General features: G+C 40.0%; 1 protein-coding gene across 2 annotated transcripts; it reads right to left on the bottom strand.

Annotated features, from left to right (window-relative positions):
- Positions 1-1,706: 1,706 nt before the first annotated feature.
- EIF4A2 (Eukaryotic initiation factor 4A-II) lies at positions 1,707-8,397 on the bottom strand. 2 transcript variants are annotated; one of them, XM_051212905.1, is made up of 6 exons: positions 8,223-8,397; positions 5,721-6,030; positions 5,422-5,688; positions 5,104-5,385; positions 4,892-5,061; positions 1,707-4,852 (listed from the first exon to the last, which is right to left on the bottom strand). In XM_051212905.1, the coding sequence occupies exons 1-6, from the start codon at positions 8,225-8,227 to the stop codon at positions 4,708-4,710; spliced, it is 1,179 nt and encodes a 392-aa protein (XP_051073405.1). In that variant the 5' UTR covers positions 8,228-8,397; the 3' UTR covers positions 1,707-4,707. The 2 variants fall into 2 exon arrangements, with proteins under 2 accessions (XP_051073405.1, XP_051073406.1); XM_051212906.1 differs by lacking the exons at positions 5,422-5,688; positions 5,721-6,030 and having other exon boundaries at positions 8,223-8,276.
- Between the last annotated feature and the right edge of the window lie 4,938 nt (positions 8,398-13,335).

Below are 13,335 nucleotides of genomic sequence, written 5' to 3'. Positions count from 1 at the left end.
TCGACGTCTTGGACGATGGGCAGAATTTTTCGAAGGGCAGTTCAACTGGCCTGCTGCTCCAGCAACATCGGTCAAACTGTCCTGCCCTCCATGGCCGGTGACGACTGATCCACCAAATGAGGAGGAAGTCTGCAAGGAACTCCAACTCTTGAAGCGTTACAAATCACCTGGCCCAGATGACTTATCTCCGGCTCTTTTTAAAGATGGTGGTGACTTTTTGACTAAGGGACTGACGGCGTTGTTTACAAAGGTTTGGTAACTACAGAGTGTACCAACGTCATGGAATGAGTCGATAGTTGTCCCTATCTTTAAAAAGGGTTCACGTCGTTCCTGTAACAACTATCGGGGGATAAGTCTACTTCCGATTGCGTCCAAGCTATTGGCTTCCGTCATTCTTCGTAGGTTGTTCAAAACCCGAGAAAGATTGACTCGCGAGGAGCAGGATGGGTTTCGTTCTGGTCGAGGATGTATTGATCATATCTTCACCCTCCGCCAAATGTTAGAACACCGCCATATTTATCACAGGCCAACAATCGTAATGTTTCTTGACATCAGGGCTGCCTTCGATTCGTTGGATAGGACTGTTCTCTGGGATTGTCTATTGAAGAAGGGTGTGCCTAAGAAGTTTATTAACATCCTAAAAGCCCTATATACAAACACCTCAGGCAGAGTGAGGGCATACAACCACCTCTCTCCATTGTTCCATTCGAGCAGTGGGGTTAGGCAGGGTTGCCCAATCTCACCATTCCTCTTCAACTTTGCCATCGATGACATTCTGGAAACAGCTCTGATGAATGTAAGTAATGGTGATGTGGATCTGTTACCTGGAGAAAGACTTCTCGACCTTGAATATGCGGACGATATTGTCTTACTGTGCGATAATGCCCAAGGCATGCAATCCGCACTTAATCAGTTGGCAATCAGTGTCCGTAGGTACAGTATGTGCTTTGCACCTTCAAAGTGCAAAGTACTTCTACAAGACTGGCAGGATTCTAATCCTGTACTCATCCTGGATGGTGAGCAGATAGAAGTAGTCGAGAAGTTCGTGTATCTGGGTAGCTGCATAAGTGCTGATGGGGTTGTGAGTGATGAGATCAATGCACGTATAGTGAAAGCCAGAGCGGCTTATGCCAATCTGGGCCATCTTTGGCGCCTTCGTGATGTTAGTCTGGCTGTAAAAGGTCGGATCTACAACGCGTCGGTGAGAGCAGTTCTGCTCTATGCTTGTGAAACCTGGTCTCTCCGAGTTGAGGACGTTAGACGACTCTCTGTGTTCGATCATCGCTGTCCCCGAAGGATTGCTGACGTCCAGTGGCAACACCATGTCAGTAATGCAGAGGTTCGGGATCGTGTGTTCGGGCACAGAGATGATAATTCAATTGGTGTCACCATCTTGAAACACCGACTTCGGTGGCTTGGACATGTTCTACGAATGTCATCTCAGAGAATCCCACGTCGTGCATTATTTGCCGACTCTGGGACTGGTTGGAAGAAGCGGAGAGGTGGTTAGTGCATGACATAGTGTCGTGGCATGAAAGAAAGCTGCAAAGGACTGGCTTCTGTCGGTCCTTCATGACTCCCTGGTTGGGGTCTGAGAGATGGTGCAACACAGTGGCTAGAGACGTTATCAGATATGGCTCAGAATAGAAGCCAGTGGCGATCCTGCTGAAACCTTCTTTTACTTTCTTCATAAAAAGTAGTTGTGTCTCCCTTACTTGAAAGATTTCTTCCGATTGTACCTTTCCGTTCCCTCATTACTACCACACTACCTTACACCAATCTCTTCGTTGTTGTTCTCTTTTTTTAGCGCTCAGCTTTTTTTTCTTTTGTATCTCTCTTCGAATTCTCATTGTTTTGTGTGGCGCATATATATTGGCGCTCTCTTGTACCAATATTCATGTGTTCAAATAAATAAATAAGCGTCTTCAACAAACAGGACTATAACATCTGCGTATGCTAAGTTGGTAAGTGGACCTCCTGGTAGGAGATCAATGCCCGAGAACTCAGTCGACAAGAGAGTTATTTCCACCAGTTAGTCTATGGTGAAAATGAACAAAAATGGAGATAGTGTACGACATCGCCGGACACCACGAGGTTGCAAAATCAGACGATAGTTCGCCATGAGCTCTAGCTCGACTGGTAGCTTTTGAGACAGCTAATAGTCTTCATGCATTAAGAATTCTGTAACATAGATTCACGAAAGCCGCTTTATGGTCCACATCGTTGTGATCTGATCGACTCGTTCCTTATACACCTACAACTAGTATATAACTTTTATCTAAAGAGCATTTTAACGAGTAAAGATTCATGTACACCCATAGTCTATTGTTGTCCTCTGGTCCTTCAAATATCACGTGACAGGACCAATAACCAGAATACCGGATTTTATGACCCTGAGTTTGTGCTAAACTGATGACATGTCAACTAGCACTAGCAGCCTTGAGTCAACTTTGAATACTTATTGGTCTTATAATGGTAGCTTATTCCCTAGTATGGCCCTTCCAGTCCGTAACACAAATATCAGCCTCCGCTACATGGATCCTATATTTCAGACATACGTGTTTTATATACAAGTCAGTCAGCTACAACGTAGGACCATGCATATATATGCACCGGTCCAAGTTGCCATACCTCATTAACACAACAAGATGGACACCGGATTCATAAAAGTAGTTAATTCAGAGGTGGTAATATATAAGAGAAAGATTGCACAAGTAGGCTAGACCACACCACAAAATGAAAAATAATTATTATACAAGATCAAGCCAAATGTGGGTGTCAGTGAAGGAGGCTGTAACTAAAAGATTGGATATAAATTAAGAATAGTATATCGCGTAACAGTAAACATCAGGTGAAATGAAAAATCGTGAATAAAGGAATGCGAACGTGCACACATACTCGTTACTTAATAATTACCCAATAAGGACATACGTAATAACAGTTCATAAGAATTGCTAGCAGTTGCCATTCATTTTTTCTTCGTTTGGATACCATACTTATGAGGGCTAACGATACCGAGTCTGGTCGTATAGAGGTGAACCCTGCCTCGGACCTTCCACTTAACAAATGAAAGTACTACGCACTAAACCAGTCTTAAAAAGTAATTTGCTAATAAGTTAGTGTCATCAATATATCTTTTACCATAGTAGCAATCAACCGGATTTTTCTACTACTATACAGTGACTAGGAAAATCTACGAAAATTGCCTGAAAACAATAAACTCATCCCAACCGAAGAAAACGTTTGACGACAATGCTTTAACGGTTCTAATGACTTGTACACTAACACTATTTTATAAACCGTCATTACACATAAATCGATGCAATAATAACATACAATTGTGTATCTAACTAGACCTTAACCTCTACCAAGCAGAAGTTCATCATTACTATGTATCACTCACGAACATTCCATGGAAAACCCATCGGCTTGAAAATATAGCTGAGCACTTTATTCAAATGTATAGCACTAGTATCTAAGGATAACTTTACAATCCCTTGTTGTAAACGACCAGCAATACCTAGAACGGTATTCTGAATGGCAATATATGGTAAATGGATGTTCCATTAGTCATAATCCAACCCAGTTCCTTAATTAGAATACAGTCTGAAAAGGTAATAGCTCTATTTAATATGAAGAGATCTGTTCCGCGAAACGACCTTAAAAACAACTCATGCTAATAAGATTAAGTTGATTACTATATAAGGACGAACATAAGTTGATGTCTTCACGAAATACCACAATTTTAAATCACACTAGATAAAACGTTTGTAAACGAAACGTGTCGGTTATTAAACTTTGTCGAACTATATGGACATTTCTTATTGAAACACATAAACATTGATACAAAGAATCACTAAATACGGACGCGCCTCACGAATCATTCGATTTGTGTGAGGGCTGGGCCCCAAAACCGAAACAGATTGTTCCCTTAGAAAACCACTCTCCAAGCCTTTGACCTAAAGATCTAATCTACAAGGCAGTGGAGCAACTTAAGGAGATGCAGTCCCATGGTAACCGGTGACTAAGAATTGGTTTACACGTCATTTTTTCTCTCAGGATCCTGGAACCCATGTGCATCTTTGATTTGGAATCAAGGTTTTCCGACTCCCCTAGGTGGGTCCTCCATATCCACCAACCGAGTTAAAGCGTCGGACATTCGTTTTTCGTCCTCTTAATTTCGTAGACAACAACCCCGCCGAGAAAAGGCAGTGAGTAGAGATTTTGACAGTTGTTGTATATACATGGCTATGTAAGAGCATTTAGAGAGGGGAACGGACTGTCCCCGCCCTCGACCTTACCATGGCATCTGGAGGTTAATGGTGTCCGTCCTGAACAGGACACGAACCTGTAACCTCTGGAATAGAAGCCCGGTGCAAAAAAGTTAGAGCCAGGTTTTTTATTTTAGTCATCAATATTCAATACTATTATTACCTTTAACTGAGAACTGAAGACAAACCTTTCAACATAACATGAAATCAAACGACTGAAGTTCGAAATGCGCGAATTCTAATTTATTTCCCAATTAAGCACCGCAGTGAACAAATTGAAGAATCAGAAGTAGTAACACCCAAAGATGTGATGACAAGGGCGGTGTTAGATGGAAAAATAAAACTCGAAAATTAGTGACCAGATAACCAACAATGAAGACTGAAAGTTACTCAGCTAGGAACAAATATTAAATGTATAAGTGGGCTCAAATTTAGGTTACAGAAAATCAACAATGTCATCAGGCATCTCAAGAATTTCTGTGTTGAAATATTGCTGCAAGTCACTCAGAGCTTCTATTTCTGAATCAGTGATGAAGTTGATGGCTGTACCTTTTCTTCCAAAACGACCTCCTCTCCCGATTCTGTATAAGTGAAAATTATATCATATAATAGGAACAGACCTGTGAATATATGTCTCACGATTACTAGGTAAGTCATAGTTAACGACTAGAGAGACTTGCTGTACATCAATACCACGCGCCAGAATATCAGTGGATAGCAAAATTCGTGATCTCCCACTACGGAATTCCTCCATAACTGCATCACGTTTTTCTTGATCCATATCACTATGCTAAAGAATAGAACATTTAGTAGGTTCAATATAGCAAATTACAATGCACGAAACTTGGAACTTTTTGAGCCTAAGCTCATTACAAATATGTGTGGACTTGTTTACAGAGTTAACGAAAATAACGACTTGACTTAAATTCATTATTCCATATAAGTCCATTAAGGTCTCTAATTTGTATTCTTCTCTGCACACATTGATATAAAACTGTTTGATCCCATCCAATGTTAATTCTTCTTTCTTAATCAGTATTTGAACAGGATCATGCATTATACTCCGTGCAATAGAAAGCATTGGTTTCGGCATAGTCGCAGACAGTAACATGATCTAGTGTTAAATGAAATCATACAGAAGTGTAATTACTTGAGAAGTGTCAGGTAAAAATCTATATATTTCTTTAATTTGGGGTTCAAAACCACGATCAAGCATTTGATCAGCTTCGTCCAACACGAAAACCTTGATATTAGCGGTTGCCAGAGTATTACGATTCATCATATCAAAAACACGACCAGGAGTACCCACAACAACATGCTGACCCTGTTGGAGGCACGCCATATCATGAGAGGTCCTTGTCCCCCCGATACATGTATGGCATTTGACGGTTAGATAGGAACCAATGCGTTGCATAACCTGAAAAATTTTATTATTGATACACTAATTACCGTTTGGATTTGTCTTGCAAGTTCCCTGGTTGGTACGAGGACAAGGGCTTGACAAGTGTTTGATGTAATATCTATCCTTTGTAAAATGCTGATGGCAAATGTTGCCGTTTTCCCTGTACCGGACTGAGCTTGAGCGATAACATCACGACCCTCGATAGATGGCTTAATAGCTCGCTGTTGAATGGCCGATGGCTTTTCATAACCATAACCATATATACCACGAAGAAGTTCTGGTTTTAACTCCAACTTCTCGAAGCCATCGACTATTTCAGTATAATTAGTCTCGATTTCAGAATCTTCTACAAAATTACTGGAACATTTGCCGAAATTAATATATTAGTGAAATATAAATACAGAAAAAAACTGAGAAAGTAAATGTTGATAATCGTTTTTTCACTTAACACAATATAAACTATCGTATAACCTGTCTTCTCGTGGCGGGGGTGTTGTTTACGAAAATGAGAGGACGAAAAGCGAATGTCCGACGCTTTAACCGGATCCCAAACCAAATCAATGGTGCACATGGGCTCCAGTATCCTGTGGGAACAAATGGCGTATGAACCAATTTCTTGGTCACCGGTTTACATGGGACTGGATCTCTTCACGATGCTCCACTGCCTTGTGGATTAGACCTTCAGGTCGAAGGCTCGGGGAGTGCCCCCCTAAGAAAACCACCTGCTTCGGTTTGGGCACCCGGGCAGTATCACAGCCCTCACACACATCGAATGAGATTTGTGTGGCGCATATGTATTTGGTGCCTCCTTGTACCAATATCTATGTTTTAAAATAAAATAAATAAAATAATAACCCGAAAAATTATATATTTCTCTAAACTCCCAGCGACTGACAATCTTTAACATGTAATTCCTTCTAGATTTTGCGTCAAATGCTTGTACGTCTCTTACTTACGTTGTTCTGAATACAAATAACTCTATTCACTGAAACAAATGAACTCATCAATGGCAAAGATAATGATCAATTAGTACATCACAGTTTAGGTATTCTGAGTGTTATTACAATAAAGTTCAATGGACGTCTTGTGAGTGCATATTTAGTGGAAGTGTTCAGGGCCTCCAGACTTCCCTCAACAAGATCAAGGTTTGAAACCTGCTCAACCTACTCTATCTGAGTAGACTGGTAGTATCACAAACACTCAAACTAGTTGAAGCCAAGTACAAGAATATATGTCTAGCAAATGGAAATATGCTTAAGTCGATCCATCAACCTATTGAAGATTTAAAAGGCGAGTATTCTAAACTGTTTTCTAGTTTCAATTTAAAAGCCTCAAAAACAGATAATTACCAAACGATTGAGGGTAATTACACACATGAATTAGAATTCACGGTAAATGTCTAGTCAGAAAACTGGCTTACAGAGAACGATGGGAATATATCGAGAATAAGAAAACAAGTTAAAGAAACTTATCTAAAGAAATGTATGAACTTGTTAAAAAGCAGTGAAGCGTAAAAATGTACGTGTATAAGCACGACAGCTGTTTGATGAGATAACAAGGTTAATACTCGCGACTCGAATCTGACGAAGAATTTGAGTAGTAGGACGTTTGGATTAACGCGACTAAGAAATCTCGTACATGTTCGCGTACTTTGAGTTACACCAAACTTTAAGAGTCACGTGTATTTCCTGGTCACCAAAACTGATGTATGTCGAATTGGGAAACTCAGAGTTAAGTGGTTGAAATATGGAATAAATGTGTAAACTTTCACATGATATACAATCAGTAATAACTATGCTACCTGGCTGCGCAAACCGTAGTACTTGGAGCGAGAATAGTAAGGGCCGACTTTATTTAGTGCGAAACGTAGTTTCGAAAATGTTGGGATTATTTATCGTCAGTACCTGGACGTCATACCTAGAAACGCTAAATAGATAAATTATAGGGAAATACATATTCGTTACGAATCCTTCACACCTTTTACAACTTCAAAATTCAGTTTTAGTTTATTCGGGTTTATATGATTGTTGGGTTTGCGTCACTCCAAACATACAATTGATAGTGAAACCCGTGGTTACGTCATACACTATCATTACACAAGGAAACAATCAACAGAAACCTCATCACATTAAGAATATGTGATATAACTGAAGCAGACTCTGTTGACATGATATAACAAAAGCAAAAGATATGTGACTTAAGATAGCAGTAGACGTTTGAATCGGTTATCAGTTCACAATAGTGATGGATCGTCTCGCTCTCATTTAATCTTGGAGTACAGATAATTCATGCTAAGAAAACCCAAAATGAGATTGCAAGGTATGCCATACTTAGGTCATTAATTCAAATTAGGTCTCAAGAGCTGATAATGTGTATTTTTGTTGATAATGCACTTCCTAAATGGTTCTAGTAATCCAAATTTTTCTTACATCCTACTTGGGAATTTAAACGACTGTGATCCGAAAATTGTTAACTAAGTTGGAAAAATTTATTAGCACACCAGCTAAAAGCCAATGTTTTACAAAGGAAATAACATGTAGATAACGGACCTCATAACAAACAACTGAGCGTGACAGAAGACCAGACCGCGCTTTTCCTGATGTGAAGACTTATCGAAATACCATTTAACTAAACACAGTGCAAAAATATTGGTCTAAGACACATCAGATATTATGCTATCCTTTGATAAAACTATATCAATTTTATTATTTAACCGCATTTAAGTGCATGTTTTTGAAATTGTTACCAAGATAACCAATGAACACAATTATCAGCATCTGTATGTTTATCTATCAAAAATACATATTCAGTCAGATCATTTTCTCAGTCTACTGTGACGAAGAAAATAGATTTATACGTTTATGTATATCATGAGGCAGTGAGAAAACTGACACAAAAGGCCTCTTTCGGATATTTTATAAAGAATAATATAAACACATATATATGAGCATATTGAAAATATTTTGATTAGACTTTTCGACAAAATCTGTTGAGAATCACATTTAAATGAGTTATTTTTTTATTGTTTCACGCAATAAGAATTGGCAATCCAACCAAGTGGCGGCATAACACGGGAGAGTATATAATAATGTCTAACATGTATAACATATGATTGTCATCCAAGTGCTCTGAGAACCTCTCAGACCTTCCGATGTGAAACGTTGTAGGCTGGTTGTCAGATACCGTTGATGTTTCGGCAAGGTCATTAACTCCCAGGAACTGCATTGTAGTCGTAGTATTTTTGTATCTCTCGAAAGTTTTGGTGGTACCACCGTCAAAGAACTTTTCCTCTAAGTAACTAGACTCTAGCCGATTGGTGCTGATTTCACCTTAAGTTCCGATCCTATCACTGATATAGTACATAGGTTTGTACTCTAAAGAACTGTCAGGATACTTCGTGCGCACAAAATAGTAAGGCGGGTTGAACGAAAACAACAGTTAACGACATTCGAGTAGAAGTGGTTTACTTGTATGAATCGCGTTTGTATGCAGGAGAATAGATCTACGTTCATGAAAAAAAATTGAGGTATCCACGAATTCCACAAATTTCGTGCTATAAACTAGTCTAGCTGCACTGCATACAACGTCAACTACTGTTGGATTACGAATTCGGAGTAACACGAGTGGATGTATGTCAGTGCATTTCGATAGATTTGCATCCGAATGTAAAGCTTTCAACAGTCGATGAAAGCTGTCTACGGACCCGTTGCCCTGTGTGTGGTAGGTGATTGTTCGTAGTCATGTAATTCATGTTTATTCATATCAGACCAGCAAAATTGTTCTCTTATGAGATTGATGGTAGGACAATTAACTCGACCAGGAAGTCTACACATTGTATTGAAAACACTGCGTCCAAAATGTTTCGGCATGAATAAACGATCGCCACCTGTGGATGCATTACAGTTTTCTTACCTATTCCCACCAGTTTGATTCTCAATCTAGGGGTCGCCGTTGACAACTCATGTCGAAGATCATTGCGGACTTAGGAGTCTCTCAACTCTGGAAACCCTTCAAGGAATTTATACGAGGCAAAGCGTCCGCAACCAAACTGTTTGTTCAATAAATGCATTGTAAATCTGAAGTAAACCGAGGAATTTAGTCGATTTGTCGAGGCTCTCGAGGGGTGTAATTATCTGAAGATGAGCTTGGGGAGAAGGTAAGAGGTTCGTGGTGGGCAAAGAGAGTGAATTCTCGGCCTTCTACAGAGTGTTGGGAGTACCGTACAGCACAATACGTGTCTTAGAGCTCCTTACCGAAAGTGTTGTACCTCGAATAAATGTCCTTCAACCGTCTCGAGAAGAATGTCGGAGGTTGTCAGGTGTTGTTTACCCATCGTTGTAAGACTCCGATTTCAGAGTCGAGTACGTCTACTGCGATATTAATGGATGCTTCAGTATACTCGTGTGTGTTGGCATAACCGCCTTTGCTATAGGTTTATTATCTGTGAAGAGTGCTTTTATCGCGTTGTCGTCCAAACAGATGAATTCTGCATTTCCATGAGGTTGGTCGTTTAAGGATATCATGGTAGGCGTACAACTCGGTATGAACCGTTAGTAAAAACTTGCTAGTTCGTTATACATGCGTAATTACTTGACAAAAGTCGGTTTCGGGTATTCCGGAATGTCCGCTACTTTGTATTTCATAAGGCGGATGCCCTGGAAACCAGTAGTATATCCGAGAAAATCTAGGGAGTCGGTTGCGCCTCGACATTCCTGAACGCTGATAGTAATGCGATTTATGAGATCGTTGGGAAACAAGGTCCGGATGCTGGAGGTAGGATTCTCTGTCTGGACTCAGGACCAAGCATCCACAAACATAAGTGTAAACGATGAATTTCTAGAAAGTCATTGATGGCTCATTATCTGACTCTAGTTATGTCGTATGATGACTTCTATCCAAACACACAAGACGGCTACCCTCGAAGATAATATTCGACCTTAATCACGTCAGTGAACAACGGAATAAAACCACGGCAAATACGAAAACGGATTCCGAATACTGTAAGATCCATTTTGAATGTGTTGTGTGTTGGTGAAAATCCCTCCATGTATATACTTGTACTTTATTCCTATTGATCACATTAGTTGTACATTGTTGTATTTTGATCACATTTGAATTGTTAATATTTGTATTTTTGTTATAGTTTTTGTTTTTATTACGCATTCACTAAGTTTGTGTTTCTTCCTGAACTGCATCTGCGTTGTTTTACTTGACACTTGTTCTTGGCGGTAGCCATATTGATTTGTTCCTCCTGTTGTGTGTGATCTATCCAGTCAGGATAGAGTAACGTTCATTGGTTGTGATTGGTAATTTTTCCTCATCTTCTATCAACTTCTTTATTTATTGTAATTTAGATTTAATTGATTGAACAATCATTGGTTGAATAGCCGGGTGATAATATTTGTTTAGGTAACGATTTACATTAAATTTATTATGAATTATAGAACCGCTAGTTACCCGATTACTTGTTCTGATTTCGACGGGAAAGGGCGCGTGTCTAAAGTCACGGGAGGCTATTCTTCAACATCCAAACCGTAGTTTGGATCCTACAGTTCTAAACAATTATTACTTGGTCGAAATCCTTTGGTAATCGTTCACGGATTTTCTGGAAATAATTGGTCGTGTCGCTTATAATGCCAGTTAATTGTCGAAGGAGATCAGGCTCAAAGTTCGTCGATGTTAACGAAGAATCCCCTATTGTCAAGCAAGTGCCTTTTGACGTCCTTAAGGGTCATGGTTCAGACTTAAATAGGGTTAATTATCATGGCAGTGATTCTAGCCTTAATTCGATGTCAGATGATGTAAAAAACCTTAGTTTAAAGGAGGAGCAAAGGCCTGAATTACTAGGAAAGAGCATGTCGCCTATAGTCCATGTTGTTGGCCCAGAGCTACCAAAGGTTGAACTGAGTTATTTCGATGGAGAGCCAAGAGGTTATTGGAAATTTATAAGGCAATTTGAGACGTATGTAGCATCAAGAGTCACGGATGATAGCCAGCACTTGCTCTATTTGATACACTACTGTAAGGGCAAGGCTAAAACAGCTATTGAAGGTTGCGTCATGATGGAGGCATCCTCTGGCTATAAAAGAGCAAGGGAGATTTTAAAACGTTTTTTCGGACAGTCTCACGTAATTGCTCGAGAAACACTAGAGGACTTATTCAGTGCTGTGAATTTTGAGTATATTGATGGGGACCAACTATCAAACTTGGCTATTAAAATGGAAAACTGTGCCATGGTCTTGGAACAGATGAATTATACTTCTGATCTAAATTCCTTAGTTACCTTGGAAAGAATAGTGAGACTCTTGCCTCAACCTATGCAAGCCCAGTGGGCGGACTGGGTGGATAAATTGACTGAAGATAACAGGGAGCCGACCTTCGACGAGCTCACTCAGTTTATCGCATCGCGTGCGAGAGTGGCTTGTAGTAAATTTGGACGGTTAGCAAACCGTTCTAGAAAAGGACATAACGTAAAGACGAACTGTCACGTACAATCAGAGCAAGGGAATAGTTCGACAATGAAAACTAAATGCAGTATGTGTTCCTACGACCATGCCATTGATAAATGTCCACAGTTCTTAGCGCTTACAGTTCAAGACCGATGGTCTCACGCTAAAAGCAAGGGTATCTGTTTCGTCTGTCTTAGACAAGGACATAGAGTTAAGGAATGTAAGCTGACGAAGCGTTGTAACCTTGAGGGTTGTGAAAAGAAACATCATTCTTTGTTGCACAGCGAGAGTGAGAAACCTGGTATCTTGAGTTGTTGCGGATATACTAAATCACTAATCAGTCAAGTGTGTTTAGGCATGATTCCCGTACGGTTGAAATCGCGAAAAGCCGAGATTGTGGGTTATGCTCTGTTGGACAACGGTTCTGATGTGACACTGATAAAGTCAAACTGTTTGAGGTCTCTCGGGCTGAGCGAAGACGAAGCATCAGTGGTAGTTGAGACTGTGGGCGGTAATAGAACAATGGAGGTCACGAGTGCGCCTTTTGAGGTATATTCTTTAGATCGATCTGAACATGTTACGAGTGAAGGAGCTCTGATTGTGGCAGGTATACCAGGTCATAAGCCAACAAAGTCGGCAGTGAACAGCCTAGTTAAGTGGCCACATTTAAGGGATGTACCGATAGATAACTTAGACTCTGAAGAGGTTCTGCTGTTGATTGGTTGCGACGTACCAGAAGCACACTGGGTGTTAGACCAGCGGTTGGGTGGGAGAAAAAGCCCGTACGCTGTGAAGACGTTGTTGGGTTGGACGGTCTTCGGACCTGCGTCGTATCCGGAATATAGGAAAAGAGTGGTCAATCATACCAGTAAGATACAGACCTTGGAGAACGAAATACGTAAACTTTATGATGTAGAGTTTTCTGGTGTTTATTCAAATGATAAATCAGCATCACTAGAAGATAAGGCGGCTATAAGGATTGTGGAAGAGGGCAAACGCTTCGAAAATGGTCATTTTGTAGTTCCTATACCATGGAAAGTGAACCCAAATATGAAAGGGGGGAATTATGAAGTGGCAAGCAGTAGACTACAGAGTTTGAAGCGTAGATTGTTGAAAGATGACATTCTATATATCAAGTATACAAAAGGTATCGAAAGTAATTTTATTAAGGGCTATGCGGAGAAGATCCCTGAAATACAATTGCAACCTAGTT

This window comes from Schistosoma haematobium, chromosome 1 (assembly GCF_000699445.3).
Source record: "Schistosoma haematobium chromosome 1, whole genome shotgun sequence".
Taxonomy (NCBI): Eukaryota; Metazoa; Platyhelminthes; class Trematoda; order Strigeidida; family Schistosomatidae; genus Schistosoma; species Schistosoma haematobium.
The sequence above is the reverse complement of the archived record's forward strand: the minus strand, read 5'-3'. Positions and strand labels throughout refer to the sequence as shown.